Source organism: Pimephales promelas, chromosome 19, assembly GCF_988280905.1.
Source record: "Pimephales promelas chromosome 19, fPimPro1.hap1.1, whole genome shotgun sequence".
NCBI classification, from domain to species: Eukaryota; Metazoa; Chordata; class Actinopteri; order Cypriniformes; family Leuciscidae; genus Pimephales; species Pimephales promelas.
Genome location: NC_142787.1, coordinates 23,746,573 through 23,774,234, shown reverse-complemented (window position 1 = coordinate 23,774,234; position 27,662 = coordinate 23,746,573). Strand labels below are relative to the sequence as shown.

General features: G+C 35.9%; 1 protein-coding gene across 4 annotated transcripts; it reads right to left on the bottom strand.

The window, feature by feature from the left end:
* Positions 1 to 37: 37 nt before the first annotated feature.
* arhgap42a (Rho GTPase activating protein 42a) lies at positions 38 to 26,824 on the bottom strand. Of its 4 annotated transcripts, none has more exons than XM_039693813.2 (25): positions 26,431 to 26,824; positions 25,517 to 25,612; positions 22,893 to 22,954; positions 15,800 to 15,871; positions 12,198 to 12,299; positions 11,968 to 12,078; positions 11,586 to 11,690; positions 11,239 to 11,368; positions 11,033 to 11,133; positions 10,602 to 10,711; positions 9,772 to 9,831; positions 8,807 to 8,885; positions 8,102 to 8,141; positions 7,901 to 7,963; positions 7,102 to 7,176; positions 6,805 to 6,886; positions 6,661 to 6,719; positions 6,451 to 6,556; positions 6,155 to 6,314; positions 5,121 to 5,289; positions 4,660 to 5,049; positions 3,292 to 3,448; positions 3,131 to 3,190; positions 2,179 to 2,258; positions 38 to 2,012 (listed from the first exon to the last, which is right to left on the bottom strand). In XM_039693813.2, exons 1-25 carry the CDS (start codon positions 26,582 to 26,584, stop codon positions 1,924 to 1,926), a joined length of 2,712 nt encoding a protein of 903 aa, XP_039549747.2. In that variant the 5' UTR covers positions 26,585 to 26,824; the 3' UTR covers positions 38 to 1,923. The 4 variants fall into 4 exon arrangements, with proteins under 4 accessions (XP_039549747.2, XP_039549746.2, XP_039549748.2 ...); XM_039693812.2 differs by having other exon boundaries at positions 6,805 to 6,889; positions 26,431 to 26,822; XM_039693814.2 differs by lacking the exon at positions 9,772 to 9,831 and having other exon boundaries at positions 6,805 to 6,889; positions 26,431 to 26,821.
* Positions 26,825 to 27,662: the final 838 nt, after the last annotated feature.

Below are 27,662 nucleotides of genomic sequence, written 5' to 3'. Positions count from 1 at the left end.
TTAAGACTTGTCTGTGAAATCGGTGGTTAAAGTCCTGTTCAAACACAAAATGTTTAATGATTTATTATGTTATGAGATAAACTATAATTGGACAACCCACTTTTTCAATGTCATATTCCTTTTCTCCACAATTTCTCCTTTTTGTGTAACAAGAACATTTCTGTTCAGGTCACAGTTAAGTCTCAACTGAGCATGAGAGGAACATTTACGACATGTACATTTCAAATATCTACCACATTAGTCAATTGCTGTCCTTGCTGTTCACATGTTGTAACGTCAATGGAAATCTGATTATTGCAATTCTGTTCTGGAAATCACTTCGCTGGTCCTTGGACTTTCGAATATATGGACATTGTTGTTAAAAGTCCTTAAAATGATGATTATGTCAGAGATAAGCACCTCATATCCATCCAAAGCACAGGAAAAACCCACGTTTACAAGCAAATGATATCACAGGGGAAGTTTACTTTATAGTCAGATATTATTTGTAATAATGTGTCATACTGATGTACTGTTCAGAGTTCAGTACAAAAGCAAAGTGAAGTAATGTTTTCACATTTCTAAATGTGGATTTTTTTTGTCACTTTTCATGTCCTCTCAGTGTATATAGAATGCAAAACTGAGGATAACTTTTAGATGTAAACTGAGGTGGCAACAACTGATAGATAGATAGATAGATAGATAGATAGATAGATAGATAGATAGATAGATAGATAGATAGATAGATAGATAGATAGATAGATAGATAGATAGATAGATAGATAGATAGATAGATAGATAGATAGATAGATAGATAGATAGATAGATAGACATGAATGCCATTTTATTAGTAAAAAATGCTTTATAAGAAAATCATCACACATTAAATTACTTTGAAAATGATGTTAATAATTAGTTTTATAATCTGTATAGCAATTCCTTTTTCCATTTCAACATATGGAAATGGTAAACCAGTGTACAATAATATACAGCAGAGCCATTAGTTGAAAAAAACTGCATTTTTTTTGTGAGCACAAACTATAACAAATTATAACTTTAACAATCTACAACGTTTAACACTGTCAGAAGTATTTTGTCTTTTTTATATTGTATTTCATTAAACAAACTCCACTATATTATACCTAACAGTATAAGCTAAAATTTTGAAAGAACTTTTGTTTTGTTACACTGTTTTAAAACATTGACAGTATATTAGTACAATAAAATAAGTATATAAGAAACGTTTTTTGGCTCTTAAAGTCATTTCATTCATGTATTTTGTTGAAATTTGTGGAGGGGGGAAGGTTCTTTTAAAAAAAAAAAACGACTATTCAGAGTACCGATTTTCTATTTAACCCTTTGAAATTGTATTAAATAAAAATTAGCATCAACTAATCGATTTCACCTAAAAGATTCAACAGTTAATGAAATAAAAGATGGCCGGCATCTACTAGAAATGCTTGATCTTTTGGTACCACTGAAAAGAAAGTCAATAAAACATACTACTAACAATTTCACATATGTCAGATTGGGCAATACAACATCTTCTGCTACTTAATATGGTCTCTAATTAATGCATATGGCACAGGAATAATTCTCCCTCTATATATTTCCTTCAGAGCCGTACCAAAACACGGATCAGTTTTAAAATATTACAGCCCATCAGCATTATGGCTCTCATATAAATACAGAAGTCAACTGCATGTACCTAGATGATAATAAAATCTACTGTACATTTAGGACAAAGGTGATATTTACATCCTGAATAAGTTTGATCAAATGCAATGGTTAATGATATGGTTATAATAATATGCAAAAACTAGAATGCTATGCTAAAACGATTTACATACAGTAAGGTAGCAATGTACATATAAATGGTCCCTTTTTTTGCAGAAATGAACACCATGGATACCATGGACTTTGCTTGTGCGTTTTCTGGCCCCATCAGTGGAACGCCACATAATTCTCTGGGATGAGTCCAGTTTTGCCATTATATGTAGCTTGGAGCCAGCCAGGTTCCACCGAAGCATACACTGCATGGACATTAAGACAAACACATAACAATAAAGAGTTAAAAGCAGAATAACTTCTACATAGCCTTTTGTGTTTCCTTAAAAAAGTAAAGTACAGGCTCATATCTCAAACTGTATCCTTGGCAACAGTACACAAAGCAAAGTTTTGAACAGAGTGTGTGGTTACCATTGGAGAAGAGCGCCCCCTGAGGAAAGCTGAGCTCATGACTGTGCTCCGCTTGACAGGAAAACAAGGCTTTAGCTTCTCTGTAAAAACACCAGAGGGAGACAATTGAACAATGAGGAAACTCACCAACATCCCTGACAGCATCAACAACACTTAACCTTTGGCTGTTCTTAGTACACACAATATCAAGAAATTCGGTCAAATTACAGAACATTTCAATGTCTGTCATTTAAAAAGATTGTTTTCAGTGACCAATTGCCTTTTTAAACATATTACTAAATTTTTTTTTTAATTAATTTGCAAAGTAAGAAGGGCTGGAAAAAACAACTAACAACACCTGACATTTACAGAAATCCCTTTCACAGGAACACATTACATTTCAAAATATTAAAATAGAAAACTATTTTAATATTATTTCTCAATATTACTGCTTCACTGTATTTTCGATCAAATAAATGAAAACATTTTGAAAATCGACCCCAAACTTTTGAAAAGTAGTCTAACATTTACAGGACAATGACAAAGAATAGACTTTAGAGTTAACCCCATAAGATATAACATAGCATTAATAATATCTGATCACAACTTTAGAGTCTTTCTCTTAGAGCCATGCACATTTTAACATTTGCAGATACCGTTCAGACATGGAAATAAGTAATAATAATTACTGCAATCAAATCAATTAATCGTGATTAATCACATCTAACATAAAAGCTTGCATATATATATATATATATATATATATATGTGTGTGTGTGTGTGTGTATATATAAATACATATACACTTTAAGTGTATATAGTACACACACACACACACACACACACACATATATATATATATATATATATTCACAAACTTTTACGTTAGATGCAATTAAATGGCAATTCATCAATTTGACAGCACTAATGATAATAAATAACACTTAACAATACAATTAATCTGGCTCATTACCTTCCCATTGTGGGCTGTGAAATCACAGGACTCTCAAAGATTGCTGCTCGGCAGGCCACACTGGGGGGATAAAAGCATGGCACATTTGATATCAACTGAGATCAGTGTAACAAACTGATTTTACATTATGACAGAAGTTCACTGAGAAGGTTTTTACTTACACAGATCCCGGTCTCTGGTAGCCATTGCTGGCTGAGGAGTCAGCTCTGTATCTCACGCTCTCTTTAGGAGGCAGATCAGGCAGATGGAGGGACTTGAGACTGTCTCTCTGACCACGTGACACCAGGCTCTGGACGGAGCCGTGACAGCTTCTGAAACCTGAACGTTGCCCAAAAAACGTATATGTGTGTGTGAATCATCATGTCTTGGAAAATGTATCCTTTGTCAAATGCTTTCCGTAGCCTAATGCCGCAAGGGGGAACTAGTGAACAATGTTTGTTCTGTACTACTTTCTGTAGTCAAGGCCAACAGGCCTTGGGAGAGACTAGGGAGCAGGATTTTATTATCAACTTAAACTAAAACATGGGGTGGTAAAGGATGATTTCACTTTTCTAACTTTAGTTAGTGTGTAATGTTGCTGTTTGAGCATAAACAACAGTATCAAAGTCACAACGGTCAAAGTTCAAAGCAAAGGAAGATATATGCTTTTAAAGAAAAGGACTACAACAAATGGCTGGTAGAGACTACACGACATTCCTCCAGGGTTAGTGACATCAGCAACCCCAAAATGTGCATAAACCCCGCCCCCGGGAATACGCAGTCCATGTTGAGAAGAGGAAGAGTGGTTGTAAGAGTACATTTGTGAGTCAGCTCAAATTTTATCCATTTTATTCACATGCAATAGAAAGTCACTCTGTGTGCATCTCACAACAGTTCCTATATGAGCGATTTATAGATTACATGACAGAATATCCTAATTGAAGATAGTTAACTCCACATCAGCAACATAAATTCATCAACTAACCATTCAGAGACGTCCTGTTGCATTCTACATGTTGTCACTTCTTCTTGAGTCTCTCCATCTTTGATGGAGACTCCATTTTAACATTAAAAGGAGAACAGTTTCTGTCATTTAGTGGGTCTGCATGAGGTAATCGCACGTGAGCTCTTGAACCCCGCCCTCTGCAGCAGCTCATTTGCATTTAAAGGGCCAGGCACAAAATGGTGCATTTTTGTAAACCCTCAATAAGTGACAACTTTAACGAAATATAAAAATATCTGTGGGGTATTTTCTGCTAAAACTTCACACACACACACACACTCTGGGGACATCAGAGAATCTTGGGACATCAGGGACATCTTGTGAAAATGGCATTTTACCACCCCTTTAAGTTTAACTTGATGTCCTAGAATTACTAAAACTGAAATCAAATTGAATAAAAACCATATCGACTTATACAAAAACAATTGATAAAAATAACAAAACACACAAGAAAAAATTGTATTCTGTTGAAGGGTGATAAGATGCAGGATTTCGTCAATTTGCCTCCACATTGTGCAAAAATGCAGTTAAACGTACTCTCGCTTACCCTCAGAAATGTGAAGTGAAGTGAGAGAAGAGCAGGTGGACAGACGTTCTTCCCCGTGATCCTCCAGTGTCTCTCCAAGGGTCCTCTGGAGGATCTCTGAAGCCAGAGAGCTTCGATCTCCAGGGCTTGTACTCAGTGCTTCTTCCCATTCTCCATCAGTCTTGTTGGCGTCCTCTTTGGAGCTGGAATCGGGGCTGGCGGGGCAAGGAGGGCTTTTGGGCCCATTGGAGGAGGGAGATGAAGTGGTCCAGCACAGTGTCCCTGACGCCTTGTGTTTGGAACGTGATGGGGAGCCCGTCTTCGAGCAGCCGTTCTGCTCTGAAGAGTGTGACGAGAGAGACTCCATACTGCCCATGGGAGTGCTACTCGGACTGCTGCTGAACGTGTCACCTGATGGAGAGAAGGGGTTAAATTGACTCTTCTAACAGATGGACTGAATGCCTGTTTTTGGGGAGACTCACTGTCAGCATCAGCCAGGCACAGGGCGGGAGGGTACAGGCCTCTGGATTTACGGGACCCTGAGGACAGGCAGATGGCTTTGCTGCGGCGGGCACTGGCACTGGCACTGGCTCGAGACTGAGAGTGAGGCTGTGGCAGGGGGACGTTCGGGTCTGGAGCTTGATGAAATATCTAAGAAGAAAAAAGACAAAAAGATACCATGAGTGTTTTGATCCAACCAAAGAACATCTGCATTAGATGAGCAAAACTATATACAAAAACATATTTGGAGTTGAGAAGTAACAATGTACCATATACAGTATCTAATTCTCATCAAATATGCCTATATTTGATGCAAATACAGTCAAAACAGTAATATTGTGAAATATTACATTTTAAAATGTAATTGTGATGGTAAAGCTGAATTTTCAACATCATCACTCAGTGTCACATGATCCTTCAGACATAATTCTGATATGATGTGATTTGCTGCTCAAGAAACAGAATATTATATTTAGAATATTATATTAATAATTATACTTAATATTTTTGTGGAAACTGTGATGCAGTTTATTCAGGATTCGATTTAATTTATTTACTTGTTACATTATATGTAAATGTCTCTTTTGTCACTTTCGATCAATTTAATGTGCCCTTGCTGAATATCGACTGATATAAAAATTATTATTATTTTTACCTTTGCTGTAATCTAATGCTCACTTAACATAAAAACACTAATTTAATAACATTGTTAAATTTAATCTTTATCAAGTGAATATCCATGTTTCATTCCATACATTATATTACATTTTATTTTATTTAGAGTTTATTCAGGCAAAATGTTATAGAATTGTAATATCTGATATTTACTGGTTATTGGCAGTAACGTGAATTATTTATCGTCCAGAATTTTAAATATTGGTGCAACCTTGTTGAAAAGCCTTTTATTGGTAAAACTAGTGGTCAGATAAGCAATTGTCATATTTTATTAATTAATTTGTTCCTCTATCAGCATGCTGATGTCTATTTAAAGAGAATTGTTTGTTTAAATGATCACCTTATCATAATTTTCTATCAGGATCTCTACAACAATATTTTGAAATTTGATGTTCATCATGGCAGCAACTGTCTCCTCCTGAGAGCGCATGAGTGTCGGCCCAAAAATCACACCCAGGTTAGACACGGTCATCAGATTCTTCTGACTATGTGTGGAAACCCTGTCAAAAACAGCAGAACAGTTTTGTTTAAAAACACTACAGTTAGCACCACCTTGTGGAATTTAAAGTGCACTCGTGAACCAATGTACTAGACGTGCAGTTTCTTCTTAAATCTTCAAGAACTAGAGCTACATACACATGTAGATGTTTTATCAGAATATCCAGCATCTCTTTATTCTTGTCGGGGAGCTTGTGGACGAGGGCGTGAACAGCACAGACCCTGTAGTTCTGATCATCAGACTCTAAAAATAAAAAAAGCAATCCAAAGGCATCTTATCATTAAATAAACAAGTCACAGATGGCCATGACGAAGAGTTTATCGAGGACAGAACATGCTCGAACTCACTGACTGCCATGATGAAGTCTTTGTGGAGTCTGTAGGTCATGAGAGGTTCTGCCAGACACCTGTAGGGAACAGAATGACTTACTTTTTTTTCCTTGATAACATGCCATTTTCAAAAAGTAAAAATGATGGCAATTATTTATGAACCTGAGGTAATTCTTCAGGCCACTGGTGATGGTCTTGTTATCCCAGGTGTCTGGGTCAAGGTCCATATCTGCAGGAGCTTTGGCTGCTGGAAGGGTCAAATGAACTCATATTAAATGGAATTTGGCTTCAAAAACATATGCTTAAGGTTACTGTAAATTGTGTGTATTTCTAACAAACAATCCTTTTTTATAACAATATTACAAAAATGCCATTATGTTAAAGTCTTCATACATTTATCTGGTTTCTGTGAGCAAAAAAGAAAGCATTCTATTGTACTGGATTTCTGGATTACCGTACCAAACACTGAGGTCATCAATCGCTGGACTTTAGAGTTAACTCCACCAATTCTGTACAACCCCATTGTGTTAATGCCTAGACATGAAAGGGAAAATACAGTTTTTGCATTCTAAGAAATTCAATGCAATAAAAGGTCAAATATTCTGTAGGTTAATACAAAAAATTGTTTATTTAATAGCTAAATAAACATATATATATATATATTATTTTATATATATTTTATTTTTATTTTTTTTTAAAGTTAATTCATGTATTTACTGTTACTGATTTAACCTGATTCAATTCAGTTGAAGTCATGAAACTCATAATTGTTTGGAAATTTAAGGTCAGTGATATTTTTTGGAAAGAGTCTCTTATGCTCTTCAAGGCTGCATTTATTTGATCATAAATACATTTTTGCAAAATATTATTAATGCAAAGCTGATTTTTTTCAGAATCCACTTCTCAGTAATCAATAAAAAAAAACATTTATTTTAAACAGAACTTTTTCTAACCATGTAAAAGCATTTACTGACGCTTTTGATAAATTGAATGTATCCTTATTAATTGCATCTAACATAAAAGTCTGTGTTTACACATATAATACACACATATTTTGTAAACAGAATTTTATGTTAGATACGATAAATCACGATTAATCGATTTTTACATGTTTAACAAAAGTATTAATTTATTTATGAATACATAATACATGTCATAATATATGTAATGCAGTATTCATTTATTTTTTTTACATAACACATGTCATAATATATGTAATGCAAAACTTAAATTAAGTGAAAAGGATGCAGAGACTCACCTCTAGTTTCCACAAGCTCTATACACTTCTTTACAAAATTAAAGCCTGCTTCATTTAGGAATGCTGTGGACAGAAAGTGTGTATGTTACATAAAAATTAAGCTAATGCTAATGCAGGTGAACTATTTATGTCTTATAAATAAACAATGCAATTTATTCTCTACAGTATATACACCAAAAATGACAATTAAATAGAACTTACTTTCCTCTTTCTTGCTCAGAAGTGCTGGAAGGGTGTAAATCTAGAAGAAATCACCATATGTTTATAAAACACTCAATATAAATGTGATTTAAAGCATATGCATTAATGCATTATATTGCATAATCAATATCTCTTTTAGGAGATAAATTATAGGGCCGTATATACAAAATACAATTTATAGTTTCATACTATAAACATACACCCACTAATAATCCTTTGTATATAAGAAATTCACAAACTCAACTAAATAATAGCAGTGCAATGAGGGTCAAATGAGTTGAAGCCAATCAACTACAGCTGACAGTATAAGAGTCAAAACAAAGAGTCATTAGCGAAGTGTAAATTCTCAGCTGTCATCTTTTTCCTGTCCATGTGTACACTATTCATTGCCTGGAGTTCAAAGAGCCTCTATAACAACAATTACGTGTCTATAATGGGAAAGGGGAGAAAGAAAAACTCTTAAAAGTAAAAAATAATGGCCGGAAAAATGGGTTTCCTTGTCTGTCATTGGTCACCCAAACAGATAATTCTGACTTACACCATTGGTTGAACCTACCTTTATTTTACAGTCTTTTACTCTTATCTTATCATGATTTAGAAAGCCTTACTTTAAAATGAAGCTCTTGCACTATGAACAGACATATGTTTATCAAACCGAGAGCAGAGTCTCATTTTGAGCAGCGTCAGCTGGGCGGCTGCCCTTACCGGCTCTTTTCCGTCCATGGCCTCCATCCACAGCCTTCTGTTGGATTCAGAGAGAGCCTGAAGGGTGATGATGCCATGCCTGCGGGACAGATTGACAGATGTTAACTTCTGGTGTAAGATGAGAGGTGGATTTTGCATAATTTATCTGTTTATTTATTACCTTTTTTGAATCAAGCTCTAAGCATCATGCCTATGGCTAATGAGAGGTTTTCAAAGCTTGCAAACAAATTAGCAAAAATATATATTTTTGTTTCTTTACTGCCATTCACAGCTCCAACATGGTATAAAAAAATCATATTTAATCTGAGTTGTGAGGTTGCAAACCGAATTAATCCAAAAATAAATCAAACACACGTCTTTTTTGTAAGTTGTGATATATACTAAACTAAACTTTTTGTTTAGTATGTTTAGGCAACTGTTACATAGCATTAAAAAGTAACTTAGGGTGTGTTCACACAGCTGGATTCTCTTGTTTGTTTGTTTTTGGATAAAAAAAAAACCTGGTCATTTTAAAACTGAACATAAATACACACACACACAAAAAACGCTTTTATGACGTAAATTTTGCGACTGAACTTATCGAACATTCCAAACAACGCTGTTTGCGGCCTAAATGCACTCATTACATGTGCGTATATATGATGGTATTTACCAGCTGAGAACTCAAAAAGAGTTTATCAAGAGTCAAAACAGTGCCAGGAATTCCTCCATTGCACAGAAAAGAAGATCTGCTGCAAGAATACGCAGATCTGACACCTGAAAAGACATTTTCAGACTCCCTGAACATGTGGGTCTTGGTCTGCTTGTTTGGTCAGCAGTGTTCAAATGTATTCAAATGAGCTGCATTAACAGAGCATTCCTACCAGAGTGTGAACACACCCTTTAATATAGCACATTAGCTCGTTTTTTATTAAAAGTGATATTATTAGAACACGGCAGCAGCTCAGGATAAAAGTGCAACGTACCGATGGGCTTTATAGAAACATTGCAGATAACTGAACAGAAGCCCTTCACAGGGTTTGCCTCTTCAGTTATGAGGAGAGAAAAGAAGAGATGGAATGAAGGAGAGAGTGTTGAAAATGACAGACCGAAGCGAGCATTAAAGGGATAGTTCACTTTGAAATAAATTTTTGGTACGTTTTAGTTTACCTCAAGGGCATCCAAGATGTAGGTGTCTTTGTTTCCACAGTAGTTTCAATTTTGATATTTTTAGGTCAAACCGTTCATGTCTGTCAGTCATATAATGCAGGTATATGGTCACCACCTCAAAGAGCACGCACAGAGAAGTCCAGATTAAACATGATTTAATGACTCGTAAATGTAAAGACACATTGATGGCCTAAGACACAAAACGAGTGATTTGTGTGAGAAAACGAACAGTATTTATATCGTTTTTACCTTTTGCAACCACAGCCACGTCCAAGTGATCTGAGGGCGCGGGCGCTTCGTGGCTATGGTAACAAGAGGTAAAAACGATATAAATACTGTTCGTTTTCTCACACAAACCGCTCGTTTCGTGTCTTAGGCCATCAATGTGTACTTACATTTATGAGTCATTAAATCATGTTTAATCTGGACTTCTCTGTGCATGCTCTTTGAGGTGGTGACCATAGACCTGCATTATATGACTGACAGACATGAACGGTTTGACCTAAAAATATAAATATTGAAACTACTGTGGAAAAAAAGACACCAACATCTTAGATGACCTTGATGTCAATTTATTTTATATCCCTTTAAACACAACAATCTCCTGTAACACTCAAATTTCTCTCAATACAGCCTTTCCACACACCTTTCCACCACCTCAATGTCGAAGCAGAATCGCTTGTCAATAGAGTCCGTCCTCCGTCTGATGCAGGACTTCAGCTTAAACATCTCAGGGGGACTCAAGATCAGTCCATTCTATCGATGGAAGACAAAAGGAATCAAAATATACTAATGAGAGATAAAGCTAATAACATTTAGGCCCGGTTTCACAGGCAGGGTTTAGATCAAGCCAGGATTAGGCCTTAGATCAATTAGGACATTCAAGTTGCTTTTATAAAGATACCTTAAAATACATTACTGGTGTGCATTTTGAGGAAAAGGAATGGCACTGACATATTTTAAGATATGTTAGTGGAAGTTGCTTTTTAGATAAAGCAGCTCAAACCTGCATTTTAGTCTGGAACTAGCTTAAGCATTGTCTGTGAAACCGGTGGATAAATTCAAAACATGTAATACCTGTTTGCCTCCAGACTTGAATTCAGAGTTGCTCATCGTAAACATTTTGGTCCCTTTCTCGTACGTGCAGTAATGTCGACTCCACGTGCACCCCAATGGTCCTTCAACAGAAGACAGGTGATCATCAGTGCACATGAATTTATATATATTAACAGTCTACTTGAAAATCAATATTCTAAATGTACACTGCTTATGAGGATCCTCACGTTTCTCTTGCACATAGAGGAAGCCCTCCATGGTCCACTGTCCTGGAGCTTTAAAGTCCTGCTCTGCAGACCTTATCCTTCTCATCAAATTCTCCACTTCCTGTCTTGTGCTCTCAAAATTATTCCTTGTCTTCACAGGGAACATCAAAACAACAGTGTTGGTTCTGTAGGGGCATTACTGTAATCTAAAGTACAGTTCCTTCCATGTGCAGAAATAAATACTGGATATTTGAATACATCACACAATCAACAATTTTATCTACACAGTGGCTTTTATTTCAACAGTATGTATTTGTTGGCTCATTTTTAATCCGATATGTCAGGCCACATCCTCTGAAGTCTCTTACATTCTGGAGGTTGAACTGTAGCTGTTGCTTGTAGGGTTCAAACTCGTGCGCCAGTTCATAACCCTCATGGTAGAAGGTGAACAATCCCTGGAGGAAAGCCAGCAGCTATGAAAAAGACAGAGGCAGTTGTATAGAAGCAGTATCACACTCATAATCATGCAGGATCTACCCATTTATAGGTTGACAGATGTGCAGGATGTGGCTGTTATCATCATTTTCGTTCTGATAGGCATGTGCTTCAGGGAAACAACACTGTTACAAGATGTGCCAATAGATTAAAAGCCGTCTGTTCTCTCAGTAAGTGGAAGTCTTCATATTTCCCGTCAGCCCAAAAGAAAGCTGTACTCATAGTGCTGCAGAAATGGAAATAAGTGTGTCTTACCGGCTCAACAAACTCAAATTTTTTCCTCTCTTGCACTTCTTGGATTTTGAAAACATATTCCAGGGAGGCGTCATAGAAGACCTGTCTTTCCTTATTTATCTGGGTGTCTGCCTATAAAAAAAAATCATAAATCATACCATTTGGTGAGGGTAAAGGAAATGGTTTCAAAAAATATGTTATATACTATGTACTCTGGATATTTTTTAGCAATAAATGAACATTCAAGTTACCTCCTGCAAATGGGGCTCTTTCTTTCTGGAAGACAGACTTAGGTGCTTCTCCAAAACCGTGTAATATTTTTCTGTCTCCTTGTCAAATTTCTTCTTCCCTTCCTACCAAAAAAAAAAAGAAGACAAAAAAAGAAAAGTGACATGAGTTGGAATTTCCTGTACTGTAATTTTCGTGATAAATGGTTTTTGCAGAGATAAGGCATTATATAAAACGTTAGATTTGTAAACAAACATCATGTAAGAGTCTCATTAAAACATGATGCGTTTTATTTGTTTATTTCCAATCCATAGCTCAAAAACAAATCATGAAATTTAAAAACCAGTAGATGGCAGACTCATATTTGACTTTTAAATATAGTTAGTAACTTTAACAAAATATTCTACTGAAAGCCCTGCAGATTTCCACCAAATTCAAATGGCCATTATTTATTTATTTTATTACATATTTAAAATATAATACATATTATTACACAATATTTAGTTGAATTATTTCAATAAAATTCTACTTATTTCCACAGATAGCATGATTGTTTTTGTTGTTTTGTATACGCTATTATACTTGAAATGATCTTTTACAACATGTTCTGTGTAGCTTTCTGAAGAAGTGTTTGGATGCAGATTCTGCACAGCTGTGTTTAAAATAATTTCCCATCCGTCGAGCCGAAATTTATTTACACCCAAAATCAGAACAAAAATTGTGAAATATAAAAAGGAAAATGTGCAGATTCAGTGTGGGTCTAGAACATTAGAAAAACGTACTGTCACAAACTAAACGCAACTAACTTTTTTTTTAATTAAATATTTTTTAACAAAGCATAATTTCAGTAGAAATACAAAGTAGAACAATTCTGGATAATTTGACAATCTAGTACGATCCAGCAAATATGTTTGTCCTTCAGGACATGTGCAGAATGTATACACCCTTAGTCACTGAGATACCATCAGTGAAGAGTGTGATACAGCCGAAGACATGTAACACAGATAAAAAACAACAACAAAACACTGTGTGTATTTCTAATTCTACAGGACATCCTATGGCTCTAAATGAGGCAGAGTAAAGAAGTTTACACGGTAGAAAAGACCCCCACTTCCTGTGCCTGCACTGACTGCCCCATTTACGCTGTACGAAGCGTTTATGCGCTGCAGACCTCCAGCAGTGAGAATCAAATTTTTTCGAGAATGCAACTGAAACCAGTTTGAAGCTGTTTGTTTTTCCTGTTTGACATCAACCCAACCTTTCCCATGACCCTCTAATGGACACGCCGTCTAAACTACAGACTGGACTTGCCGAACAACGAACTGGAAGGAATGTCATGTTTGACATGCTTAGTCCAGTTTCTAGGCCCATCTGCTGGCAAGCAATGACATCACTCTCTCTAGGAATGTGTTCTTTCTGTTCAAGGGTTTTAAAAAGACATGCATGCAGGGAATTATCAAGAAAAATATTTTCTCTACATTAAAGAAACACTTCTGAAAGTAGTGTAACAACAAATTAGCAAAGTAAATTTTTCAAATTTAGATGTGTTAGCCTTATACAATGTACAATACAGTGTACAATGGAGCTCCAAAAGGGACTAGGTGATGGGGAAAAGTTTTGAAACTAGCATTCAAAAAAATAAATGAATACTTTAGTTCAGCCAGAACACATTTAAACAATCAAAAGTGACAGTAACAGCGTGTATAATCAAATGTTACAAAAGGTTTCTATTTTAAATAAATACTGTTGTCCTTGTTTTCAACATTGATAATAATAAGAAATGTTTGATTGATTTCTGAAGGATCATGTGACACTGAAGAGACGCTGAAAATTCAGCTTTGCCATCACAGGAATAAATTATATTTTAAAATACATTCAAACAGAAAGTGGTTATTTTAAAGCAGCACTATGTAACTTTTTCAATCTTTATAACATTTGTCCAAAACCCTTGAGATGGTACATCTACTTACAATAGGTTGATAGACAGGTCTGCCATAGCCTGATAGTGTCTGTATCACTTTTACTGGCACTATGTAACTTCAGGGAGCGGGTAGGTACCCGAGCACAAAAAGAACTACAAAATTCGACTGCTTTATGGCATACGCCACTTCCTCAAATTCCGACGCGAGAGCCCAACGTGTGTTTTTTTTACCTCTGTATGTTGTCATGGCTGAAACAGCAAGTAAAACTAAGAAGCCAAAGGTTTTGTCAGAGGACAGTAGAAAGAGAAAAAGGGAGAGTGGCAAAATAAAAGGCTGGACGAGGATCAATATTGGTCCAGCGTTAGCTCGCTGGCGCCACTCATCCATAGGGTACGCCAAAATGAGCGAATGAGTGATTTCTTTATACTAATACTATTTTAAAAACATCAATTCGTAATACTCCATAAAAACTCCGGTCCGGTGAATCAATCCTCCCCCGCCAAGCAAATGTGAAGTGCGTCAGAAACAGAGTGCGCCAACAAATTATCTACCAACAAACATTGAATTGAATTAGCATATCCATTATGTAAAACAGTAGCCAATAGGCTAACGTTACTATAAAGACGCTGGCTTGTAAACGTGAGCTACGCGATCATTTGACGTTTGAAAAAAAATAAAGCCCATGACACTATATTCATAAGACATGCTGAAATATATGCCAATGTACATGGGATGAAGACATTTCACACGCAACACTTGAGTCTGCCCAAGATGTGAGAACTCCTTCTGTCTGCAGAGTTCAGGGGGATCGCTTGTCAACAAATGCATGTGTGTATTCCCTAGTGTAACCATGACAGATTTTACGACAGTAGTAGAAGACAATACTGTTTCCAAACTGTAGGGGGACCCCGAGAGCAAAATTTCAAAAGTAACATAATGCTGCTTTTTAAATTGTAATAATAATTCACAATATTACAGTTTTTTTTTACTGTATTTCGGGTCACATGAAGGCAGCCTTATTTGAAAAACATTTCCCAAAAAAAAAAAAAAAAAACGTATACACAAATATTAAAAAAACATCAATTATTTGGAATATCTATACATTATTATAGTTCGGTTTTCATTCAGCATTTTTATTCCAGTTATTAAGACATATATTAAGTCGGAAATAGATCGCATGAGACAGTGTTTTGGATATGTGCGGGATGTTGAACAGCCGGACTGCCATTCCCATTGGCCTCCATCATGTCTCAATGTCTAAGTTAAGCGAGTTCCTTTGCAGCTCTTGCTGAAGAGCATCGGGCCAAAACTCCCAAATAAGGCATGAAGTGTTTTGGCCCTGGATCTTTGAGCTCAACAGGCAGCGCTCCAGCTCTTCTAATACGACTGGAAGGGTTGCATTCACAGATCACCAGGGCTCCCATGCAGCACAAGAAAGAGTAATGCTTTAACTAGAGTCTGGTTATAAACATGCCCTCTAGCACAGCACTCACAGGCCATTTCATCCTGGTCAATGTGGCATTACAGTATCTGGGTATAATTGAACTGCTCTTGCTTTTAACAGGTGTTTGTAATTTCCCCCTTCCTGCAGGGTTTCACAGATCTATATTGACCATATAGGATCCTGTCACGGGCAGGGTAGGTAAAAATTACTTTCTGCTGACATGTAGAGCATTTACTCACAATGGGGTCGAAGAACTTACTTTGGCTGCTCCAATCTGCTCTTTGCGAAACTTCTCCAGCGGTGTGATCAAGACGTCATCAGCGTTTTGTATCTAAATAGAAAAAAAGTAGTCAAACCAATACCAATGAATCATCCATCAAAAACCTTTAAACATTATTTATAATAAAACCAATAGTCCTTGAGGAAAATGTTTGCTTTGTACAGCCTTCAGATGGTCTAAAATAGCATTTCATTACATCCGGCCTGCATTCCTCAGTATGAGGTTTAAAATGGGTCAAATAGATGAGAATTTTACAAACCTGCATTAAAAAATAGCTATAGAGACATTAAAATAAAATAAAAGGATGGTGATATTGACAAAAAATGTTTAATATTGTTTGAAATATTTTGTTTAAAAGAAATGAAAACACGTGCAATATTTCTAAATAAATAAAAACCAAAAAAAGTTGACAAAAATATCAATCCGCCCATTTTACAATCTCTAGTGTTTAAAAAAGCTCATTCAACAATGTGGTGCTCATTGTGTGAACTCATCGACATCAGTCCGTTGTTTCTGTTAATAGTTGGGCGAACGGTGCATGAACAGTATCCAAGGGAATTACTTTTATTTACTGTAAAATAACAGTGCTATAATTAGTACCATTTTCATGTAGGCACTCCAATTGGAAAAACACACAATTACATACACTAGTTCCTTTTATACACTTTCCCAGGCACAGCACGTAGGACTTCATGTCTCGCTGGAGAATTGGTCAAAATAAGTTCCACATGCTTGCCTGCGCTCAGCGCTGACCATCCATCTCTACAGGCTCCTTCCACCCACATCAACATTAATGGAATTTGCACTTACAAATAATAGAAATGTACAGACTCCCAAGTGGGTCCAGATGTATGCTATAGGCTTTAAAAGTATATAAGTGACAACTTCATTTCTAAAATATGCGTGCATTTCCTGTTCGGCTCATGGTGCACAGCTGAGTTTTTCCCTTATAGTGTAAACCAACAGCATATTTATATTCGATTGGGGTTTAGTTTACCCTATGTTATACACAAAATACTGAATTTTCATTTTAAACTTTAATATTGTTATTGCAATGCACTAAGCAAGTCAAACAAGCTTGCCCTACACAAACATGCATGACAGGCTTATAAGCATTAGACAGATGAGCCGTCTTGAATGTAGGACATATGACTATCTCACAAAAAAGTATCTCAACAAGAACACTCTTTGTATTCATGTGAGTTTCATATGGTTTATGGTTCACATTATATGTCACTAATCTTGACATAAAGAGGTATTTTAAGAAACTAACTGACCTTGAGGATCTGCAGGGATCATTTCTTGTTTTTTGTCTCTGCATTTTGGTCACACCATTTTAATTAAGCAGGGAAGCATTATTATTATATTAAAAAATCATAATAATAACAACAACAATTATTATAGATTATGCCAAACTACTTAAAGGGATAGTTCACCCAAAAATGGTGATATAATTGTGATTTTGGGGAGAACCTTTTAATAAGATTTTCTTTGCAAAAATGTGTTGTTTTTTTTCTAAAAAAAATTTTTTTCTTCTTCATTATTTTACCAGGACAACTGCATCATCCTCATTCTAATATTGAATGCCAAGCTATGCCAAAATGATCAAAATGCATTTAAATGCAGAAATCTAAAAATTGCAAATGTGTGTCTAAAGTTTTATGTAAAGTATTTATTTACTTCTTTCAATAAGTTAGCTAGGTTTATATAGCACGTCATGTTTACATGGGCCATGTCATATAGTTATATATGTAGATTATATAGGTTATTATGTTAAAACGGGGACGTTTTTCTTTTGAGTTTTCCGTGTAGATTCAATGTCAAAACGATGCCCACGAAAAAGTCTGAAAAGCTGAAGTGTGTAGCCAGGCCATTAGATGGCGATGAAACACTATAGCCTGAACACGTAACACGCATGTGCATGATGTCACCCAGATAGCAAACTGACATTGAATCAACGTGGAAACGACGTCTCTCATGACATTGAAACAACGTTGATTTTGCTCATCGAATTAACATTGAACCAATTTCAGACGCGGCATTCTTCAAAGCTAAATGAAAATCGAAAATTGGTTTGCTTTCATAACGTTGAAACAACGCATTGATTTCAAGTTGATTTTCCTTTAGTTTTGAAAGAATGACGCGTCTGACGTTGGTTCAACGTTAATTCGATGAGCAAAACAATGTCAGATCAACGTTGTTTCGATGTCATATTTCCACGTTGATTCAATGTCAGTTTGCTATCTGGGCATTGTCTTTACAGATTTGCGTTTTTTGCTGTTTACACGTAGACCGTTTTCAAAACCTTGCACGTTGAAACCCGTTTTCGAAACTTTGCGTTTTCAGGGACTCAAAACTCCATTGTCAAAAGTTACGTTTTTGGTTGAAAACGGTGTGGTATAAACAGCCCCTTAGTTTTCTGTTATATTCTAGTGTTTGCTGTTAGTTTGTTAAATGGTTCAGTTCTCCATTCCCTGCCTGTTTGTTTCTATGGTTACAGATTGATTTGATTCGTCAGTTCAGGTGTGTTTCGTTAATGATTTTGTTAGACCCTTTGTTCGCTCTTGTACTTAAGGTTGTTTGATGTCAATGTGTTTGTGGTTGTTTCCTCCATATTATTCTCTGGTTCATTGTTTTGATTCTTTGACCGCCCATGACAGTACGTCTATGTTGATATTTTTACACGTGTAGCACCACGTTCCTTTGTGACACAGCATTTTTATTCCTTTGTAGGTCTCCGCTTATAACGGAAGGACAATAAAGCTCACTTGAACTTGAACAATAAGCACTCAACTCATTAAAGCAAGGGGCTTTTCAGCACTTCAGATACAGCAGAATGCCGAGCGCTCCACTGAGTGCAGACAGTCACTCTGTTTTCTCAAGAGTTTTTCCCGTCAAAACTTCCCATGGCCCTTTATAGCAGGAGAGGAAGCTCACTTCTTACATCAGTCTAATCCATCATGTGGGAAAATGCCTCCCACTTAAAGCAGAGCAAGCTGATAGTGCGCCTAATATAAAAGTACCAGAGGATATGAGACTGTCTGTTAATCTGGCAGAACACAATGGCAAAAGTCCAATGAAACACTACAGTTGTGTTTACATAGTGATTCACCGTTACGTGAGACACAGGCTCTGGACCTGACCGTCTCGCCACTATGCTCCAGTAACACGGAGTTCTTCCCATCTTCAACCTTGTGGGAGGGCAAAGCATTTACTGGGAGTTATTCACCCCTTGGCTCTGTTATTGTACGTCTATGAATGAAAAGGCCCTCAGGGACTTTCTCAGCTTGACGGAGGTGTTTGTCATTCTGAGAGGCCCAGCGCAGGAGCATGTGAGACTGAAGCGTAGCACGGCCATGGTCTGCAGGAAGTAAAGAAACTGTAGGAGGCTGCTGGGTAATTCTTCCCCTGAGGCTCTTCACACAGCTCCTCTGACCCGCTCTCCTTTCTCCAACAAACAATGGATAGGACTGAAACAGCAGCCTGGATGCGGACTGACTAGGGCTCTCCAGGCAAATGCAACAGATTTAATATCTTCTCTCGTGCAAATCAAAGGTTTCCGTGTCCAAATTAATAACCTTTGCTTGGGGTATTGACACATTTTGAATTTAATCCAGGGTCATTTCTATAACGCATGAATATGCTTTTGTGCCGTAAGCACGTACTTCCATAAAAGGTTACATTAGACTTTCAGAAAAATGCTCTGTTGAAGCTAAAAATCCTCTGTTTTTTAACTTCAACTTGATTATAAACAATGTAATATTAACAGAATGTGTAACAGGATGGAAATAAAGAGCTAAAGTTAGCCATCTGCTGGATTTTGATAATATAATACAGATTTCTTTTTATTTTATCAAACTGGATGGAGTATTGTAGAATTAATGAAAGAATCAGAGAATGTGTGTGCTGTTGTTTGACTACTGAAAATGATGCCACTTCCTGGTAGATGATGTCATTCATGAACCGGTTTCTTAGTTAAAGGTAAATTATAAAAAACACTAACAAGATGGAAAGCTTTAATTGGCCTATATAGAAGAAATTGATAAATCTGGAATATTTCCAGTTTTTTCATTTTAGAAGTTATAAAATTTTCTCAAACCAAAGTTGTGAAATTATTTCAAGTGTAATGAACGGACTGTCATATGTTCACTTTATTGTAACATTGTGATAAAAGAAAACTATCCTCTTTAAGTTTAAGAAATGATGAGAACATAGAGCAGAAATGAATCACTAACATGACATATTGCACAAGGGAGCATTACTCAGGTCTCTCACTGAGAAAAGAAAAAATGTTGTGATCCACAGACTGGAAAAGTAATCATCAGAAAGTATGAGCCAACAACACTGTCATGAGTGGATGACCTAAGGTTTGACCTCAGCGTTTTTATTAGACATCCAGACACAAGCCCAGAAGACACAATAGAGATGCTTGTCTTTGTTACAATAGAGACTGCTGTTCTAAAGTCACACCATTACAGCTAATCATTTGGGTTTTTGTTTAGAAAACTTGAGTTTTAGATTTGTCCAGGTTAGAAGTCAATCTGGTCTACAAAGTGATAATCAATAAAAAAATTCAAACAGACTACTTGAAGTTTTTTATAAATTTCAAATATGGGTGACTGATTGCAGTTATCAATAGGTACAAATATGTACACAATACCATTCAAAAGTTTGGAGTCAGTATTGTTTTAATACTTTTATTTAGCAAAGGTGTATTAAATTCATCAAAAGTTAGAGAAAATATTTATAATTGAACAAAATATTCAATAAATGCTGCTCTTTTGAGCTTTCTATTCATCTTATAAAATAATTAGTTCCTTATAAAACTAATATTCATCTAATAAGATTAAGAAGGTTTATACTTTCCACAAAAATACTAAGCAACTGCTTTTAACATTGATGAGAAATGTTTCTTGAGCATCAAACCGAAACCAGCATATTTAAAAGGTTTCTGAAGTATCATGTGACACGAATAATACTGTAGATTGCCATCACAGGAATGAATTGCTGTATTTTTGATCAGATAAATACAGCCTTTCTTCAGTCGAAAAGAAATTAAGGTTTTTGATGAAAACATTCCAGGATTTTTCTCCATATAACGCACTTTACTGGTAACCAAACGGTTCAAGGTCAAAAAGACACTTTCAGTGCAAACTGTTCAAAGGGCTTTAAACGATTCCAGATGATGAATAAGGGTCTTATCGAGCGAAACGATCCCTCATTTAATAAAAATGATGAACTCGTTCATCAAAATGAATCTTTTTCCGAGTCATTTGGTTCATTCAACGAACGAAACGAACGAGCTGACTCAGAAAAAGATTCGTTCATTTTGATGAACGAGTTCGAACAGGAGAGTCACAAACGTATGTCACAGAACAGAGCAAGGCGAGCATTTGAGCTTATAAAACTTTGTTATTTATTTATTAAATGAGCGATCGTTTCACTTGATAAGACCCTTATTCATCGTTTGGAATCGTTTAAAGCCCTTTAAACAGTTTGCAGTTTGCACTGAAGCTGTCTTTTGGACCTTGAACCGTTTGGTTCCCATTGAAGTCCATTATATGGAGAAAAATCCTGGAATGTTTTCATCAAAAACCTTAATTTCTTTTCGACTGAAGAACTTTTCGACTTTTTTCAAACGTGAACTAATCCTTTAACCATAAAAATAAAATACCTGACCAACCCCAAACCTTTAAATGATAGTGTCTTCAATCTAAAAAAAATCAATAAAAGAAACTCAGGTCAATGTGTGGATGAATCCCAAACAAAGCTGGATGTTAGTTAAGATGTGGGTAGGGTCACCAGTGAAGCACAGAGGAGCATTGTTTGCCTGGTGAGGTCTTTCACTGCTGTACTATGACTAATGATCCACCAGCTGCAGCAGTGAATGCCAGTAATATTCCCTGGCAGCACGTCGCCTTATAAATAATGCCATAAAAGCACCTATTAGCTGCTGTAGCTGCTGGCAAAGAAGATGCTATGAGTGATATTTTATCATAGTCTCCACTTGCTGATCTGCGCCGTTTCCCTTCCCTCCACGGAGGGTCATGACCTAGAGAAAGCATCTTTTGGTAGACGGCCTGTTTCTCATAACACTCAGACTTGACTGCGGAAGCTCACAAAAAAAAACTCATTCAAAATAGCGCTAAACCACTAGCCTAGAAGTGTGCTATGAAGCTTTAACCATGAGTGAGTAATGCCACATAAAAAGGAACAATAAAGAGACAACTACTATAAACGCAAACAATCACTATGGTTACTTCAAATTACGACGCCTGTGGCAAATTTGAAGTGAACTACATCATGTAGTGTGTTTACAGCCATCACTGAGTTACAGTATTACACCCACATAACCAATCAAAAATGAAAATGATGTCATCATTCCTTGGAAAGCAAAATAAGACATTTTTACCTTTATTCAGCAAGGATGCCTTACATTGATTAAAAGTGACATTTATAAAAGATTTCTATGTCAAATAAATGCTGTTCTTTTAAACTTTATATCCATCAAAGAATCCTGAAAAAATGCATCATGGTTTCCACAATAATATTAACCTGTTAAGTCGTAAACCCGTGTGTGAATTGCGTTATTTAGATTATTATGATCGCCCTTTAATATTTTAAGGTCCTGATGAAACATTAACATTCATATGTGGTATCATTACAAAGCTTAGACCCTCTACTTTTCACACAAAACCATTATTTTTAATTCATTTTACATATTGCATAATTTAAATGTTTAAATTCCTCCACCCGTAACTGAAATACCGATCAAAAGTAAGTGTGATTATGAATTTGAATATTGATGACATTGGTCAAATTTGATGAACAAAGGCAAGTCATATATCAAACAAATAGCACAACTGTATTCAACATAATAAGAAATATTTCTTAAGCACCAAATTAGCGTAAAAAATTATTTCTGAAGGATCATGTGACACTGAAGCCTGGAGTAATGATGCTGAAAATTCTGCTTTACCATCACAAGAGTAAATTTCATTACTGTTTTTGCTGTCTATTCATCAAATAAATGCACTAAAAAAAGTTTTTGAACAGAAACAAAGCAACTTACAAGTCGTCGCCTCTCCTCCTCCACTGTGTTCAGTAGCTGGGAGAATTCCTTGAATGACTGGGCTGTGATAAGAGAGAAGGAATTCCAATCATGAATCCATCAGCACATCTGATTTTGCACTTTGAACTTTTGGCATGAAGGAAATACAGAAAACCTGCACATAATATTAGCCAGGCAGAAAAAAATACCATGGCCACCCACAACTGATCAATGCACAAAGGAGTATTCAAACTGCAGACCACATGTTCAAGATGTAGAAATGTGAGTGTAACATAAAGCATGATTCCTGTATGAGCCCCTCATGTGTGCAACAGGGTCAGTCGAAGAAAAAAATGAAGACAAATCATTTAATAATCCAAATTGCATGACTAATAGTGATTCTTTATCCAGTGATCCAATTTGTCTTGTTTTAATGTTGGACATGATACTTGTAAAACAGTTAGAGGAGTAGTTCACTTTTGCTGATAATTTACTCACCCCCATGTCATCCAAGATGTCCATGTCATTCTTTCTTCAGTTGAAAAGATATTTAGGTTTTTAATGAAAATATTCCAGGATTTTTCTCCATATAATGCACTTTACTGGTAACCAAACGGTTCAAGGTCCAAAAGACACTTTCAGTGCAAACTGCAAACTGTTCAAAGGGCTTTAAACGATTCCAGACGATGAATAAGGGTCTTATCAAGCGAAACGATCGCTCAATTAAAAAAATAACAAAGTTTAAGTTTTATAAGCTCAAATGGTCGCCTTGCTCGTTCTGTGATGCGCGTTCGTGACTCTCCTGTTCGAACTCGTTCATCAAAATAAATGAATCTTTTTTCGTGTCATTTGGCTCATTCAATGAACGAAATGAACGAATTGACTCTGAAAAAGATTTGTTTGGTTACCAGTTAAGTGAATTACATGGAGAAAAATCCTGGAATGTTTTCATCAAAAAACGTAATTTCTTTTCGACTGAAGAAAGAAAGACATGGACATCTTGTATGACATGGGGGTGAGTAAATTATCAGCAAAAGTTTTTTTTTTAAAGTGAACTACTCCTTTAAGATGTATGGTAAAATCCGCACCTGAGAAATGTGGGAGATAATCTAAAATAAGCCACTGTTGATATTATGTAACACTACTAAAAGCACACAATGATTCTGAGTATGTGATTCTGTTTGTTTTTCTTTCAAAGGATGCTTTGGATACATCACTTCCTGTCCTGGAATATACAGCACTTTTTCAGTTTGGCGATAAGAAAGGGTCCCACCTCACAGTTCCTCTAATCATTCTACCAAACATTCAAGGATTTGAACCAATTAAGAACTCAGATAAGAACTACTTTCTATCTGCTTTGATGCATAGCAGGAGAGCCATAAATTCACTGAACAATAGCTATACTGTTGAGATGTTCATTTTGCATTAGAACAACCGCAATGCTTTATGGTTTTGTGATTTTTCGCAAACACAAAAGTTTGGGGTCATCAGATTTTTTTTAAATACTTTGTTTGAAAGCCATCTTTTATTCTTACCAAGGCTGCATTTATTTGATCAAAAATACAGGAAAACAGTAATATTTTAAAAAGTTATTACAACTTTAGCAGCCATTACATCAGACTTCAGTCTCACGTGATCACGTGATGATGATTTGGTGCTCAAGAAACATTTCTTATTATTATCAATGTATATTCTTGTGGAAACCGACCGTGATACATTTTATCTTCAGGATACTCGGATTAATTAGAAAAAAAAATTAATTGAAAAATTGTAACAAATAAATGAATGGCTTTGCTGTTGTTTTTGAGCAACTGAATGTAGCATAGATTATTATAAAAGTATTAACTTCTTAAAAAAAAATAAAAAAATCTTACTGACCCCAAACTTTTGAACAGTAGTGTATGGCCATTATATCTGGCTGTACATTAAAATACCATTTTTAAACAGGCTTATCTTCAAATTATCAGTCTCAACAGTCTAAATATCTAACAATGTTATGACCAAAATGGGAAGCCAGAAAGGAACATTCTGATTCCTTGAACTTTCTTGCAGAAAGTTGTTTGGGTTCATTCAGCAATTGTCTCAGTCTGATAAAGAACCATCACTGTTGTGTTTGACACTAAGGAGCTGTGCTACTACAGCAATGTGTGGTATTCTCAGTTTTATTAGACATCATTTGTTACTGTTGGCGGGTGACTGAGAGCAACAGCTGCAAAAAACTTATAGAGGCATGGACATTTAAGAGATTGTTTTATTGCTTGCATCATTGTTTACAGCTTAAAGAGATAATTAACACAACAAATGAATATTCTGTCGTTATTTAAGCCGTTCCAAACCTGCTATTTTTTGTGAAAGACAAAATAATTATTTATAGCTGGTCTTTTCAATAAAATGAAAGTGAATGGTGATCACAGCTTTCATTTTTTGTGAAGATTTTTGTCTGGATGAGAGCAGCTCAGACATTCTGCTACTTCTTTTGAATTGCATGAAAGAAACTGGTTTACTGGTTTAGAAAGACAAGATGGTAAGTCCATGATGGCAGAATTTTCATTTTTTGGTAAGCTATTCATATTAAAAATATATAATTGAATCAATTATATGATTGTTCACATAATTTTCATCTTGATCATTTGCTAACTACTTACCGATATTAATCTCATCATCTGTCTCTGCATCTCCAATGCATTCAAACTGGAAATCCTGGAGGGACTGGGAAAATTTTTGCACAGCTGCAGAAAGATCTGTTGAATAGACAATTATTTTATGGAGCTTCAGTGTAATTTTAACATATTCACTCTTGATTTGTTCAGTCTAACAGGAAGGAGATGACATCACAAATACTCATTCAATCAAAGCATTAGTGCAAAGCAAGTTGAAAGTCTTTTGAGGAAAACATTCACTGCCTTTTGTTTGGTACAAAAGCCAAAAGGAGCCTTCTGCCAGAATGTTTTGAGGCAGAGAATAAAGAAGAAAGCCGTGAAAGAGAATATTGTTGGAAATAACGAGATAGAAGTTCAAAGACTAAAACTTGTACAAAGCAAATCCATCTAGGCAGGAGGACCCAGATAGTGAAGTGGCAGATAACTGCATATCTAGTAAAGACTTCTTTCTGATATCGTATCAGATCCCAGCTGAATAAACAAGCATTTGATGATGGCATACACCAACCCTGTACATGCTCACTTCTTAAACCTGTTCAATATTAGAGTGGTCAAATATGTGTTTACACAACAGCACTTGAAATCTTTAGACCCATACTAAGTTGTATTTTCAAGTAGAGGAAATGTCTAGGTATTCAAGAGGGAAAAAGGTCAACTGCTTTAAGTCCTTTCTTTTGGGAAGACTGAACTGCACTTTCTTCAGACATCATTTCAGAGAACAAAATTCTCACTCTAATTTTATTAGGTAACAAAAAGTGAAGTAAATAAATACGAACAATAGGCTACAAACAGTCAGCAATAGCCTACTTAGTACAACAAAAATAAGATTTATCAGCAAAAAAAAATCAATAAATCATATCAATCTTACATAAAAAACAACAACACGACCTGGAACTTACTTTTAAGAGCGCTGATAAGCATATTTCCATCTTTGATTAGATCCTTAATGAACTTATTAGTACGATCCAGCTCAATTTCGTGGCATTTGAGTCGCTCTCTAAAGTCAGGACTGTCCAGAAAAGAATCACTGAATTCCAGCGCCGGGAGCCCCATTGTAAAAGTGAGGATGAATGAAACCGTGAGACAAAACCTGACGAACACCGGGCAACCGAAAAGTTTTAATCCTCAGGAAAAGTCGATTTCTTGGAAATGTAAACTTTCCACGGTTACGAGTCCCGAAACACCGTATCCCGAAATCCCACTTCCGGCATTTTGTTTCCCTGCTCAATCACTGAGAGATTCAGTAGAGCGAGAAAGCGAGTGTAGCGGTGACTCCTACTGGTCTAATCCAGCTCACCTACAGTAAAACATGAGGACATGATTAGGCGACTGTGCTGTGTTTGGTATGTAGGCTAGCCTACTGCACCCTCCTGAGGTGACTGAAGAAGTTGTACCTTTCTATATGAAATATATGAAGGTGAAAGAAAGAAAGAAAGAAAGAAAGAAAGAAAGAAAGAAAGAAAGAAAGAAAGAAAGAAAGAAAGAAAGAAAGAAAGAAAGAAAGAGAAAGAAAGAAAGAAAGAAAGAAAGAAAGAAAGAAAAAGAAAGAAAGAAAGAAAGAAAGAAAGAAAGAAAGAAAGAAAGAAAGAAAGAAAAAGAAAGAAAGAAAGAAAGAAAGAAAGAAAGAAAGAAATGTTAAAAAATATTCTAATTCAAAAGTGTTTGATGTACAAAAATGCCTTGATAGGGATTGTAAAGTTTGAACACAATTAGAATCAGCTGCATCTAACACAAATTGAAATGACAACACACAGACACACATGTTGGATTTTGTTTGGCATTCCGTAGACATAATAATTTATAGGCTGTAGGGCTACAAACGGTAGGCTATTCCATCCCATAAACCTACCCAGAAAACTCTTTTACTGTTTATATAACTTGCTGCCAGCTGAGGTGAGTATGTTTACCCACCATGATGACCCACAATATTATTAATTCCTATACTGCGGAAATAATACAGAAAACTTTCTGCATTATTACATTTTCAAAAACATCACTTGATTGTAAATGGAACATAGGCTACAAGTACAATGTAACATGCCTTGCCACACTACAGCTAACTAGTTACAACTAAGGACTGGGCTCCACAAGGACACACAACACATTTTGTGTTCTTCTCCATCTTCACGCA

Excerpts from the sequence above, each read along its gene's own strand:
- arhgap42a (XM_039693812.2), bottom strand. The coding sequence starts at position 26,584 with ATGGGGCTCCCGGCGCTGGAATTCAGTGATTCTTTTCTGGACAGTCCT. Across the intron at positions 11,134-11,238 it reads CCTCTATGTGCAAGAGAAAC|GACCATTGGGGTGCACGTGG; the intron begins GTGAGGATCCTC and ends CTTCTGTTGAAG. Across the intron at positions 7,177-7,900 it reads AGAGCTTGTGGAAACTAGAG|GCATTAACACAATGGGGTTG; the intron begins GTGAGTCTCTGC and ends TTTCATGTCTAG.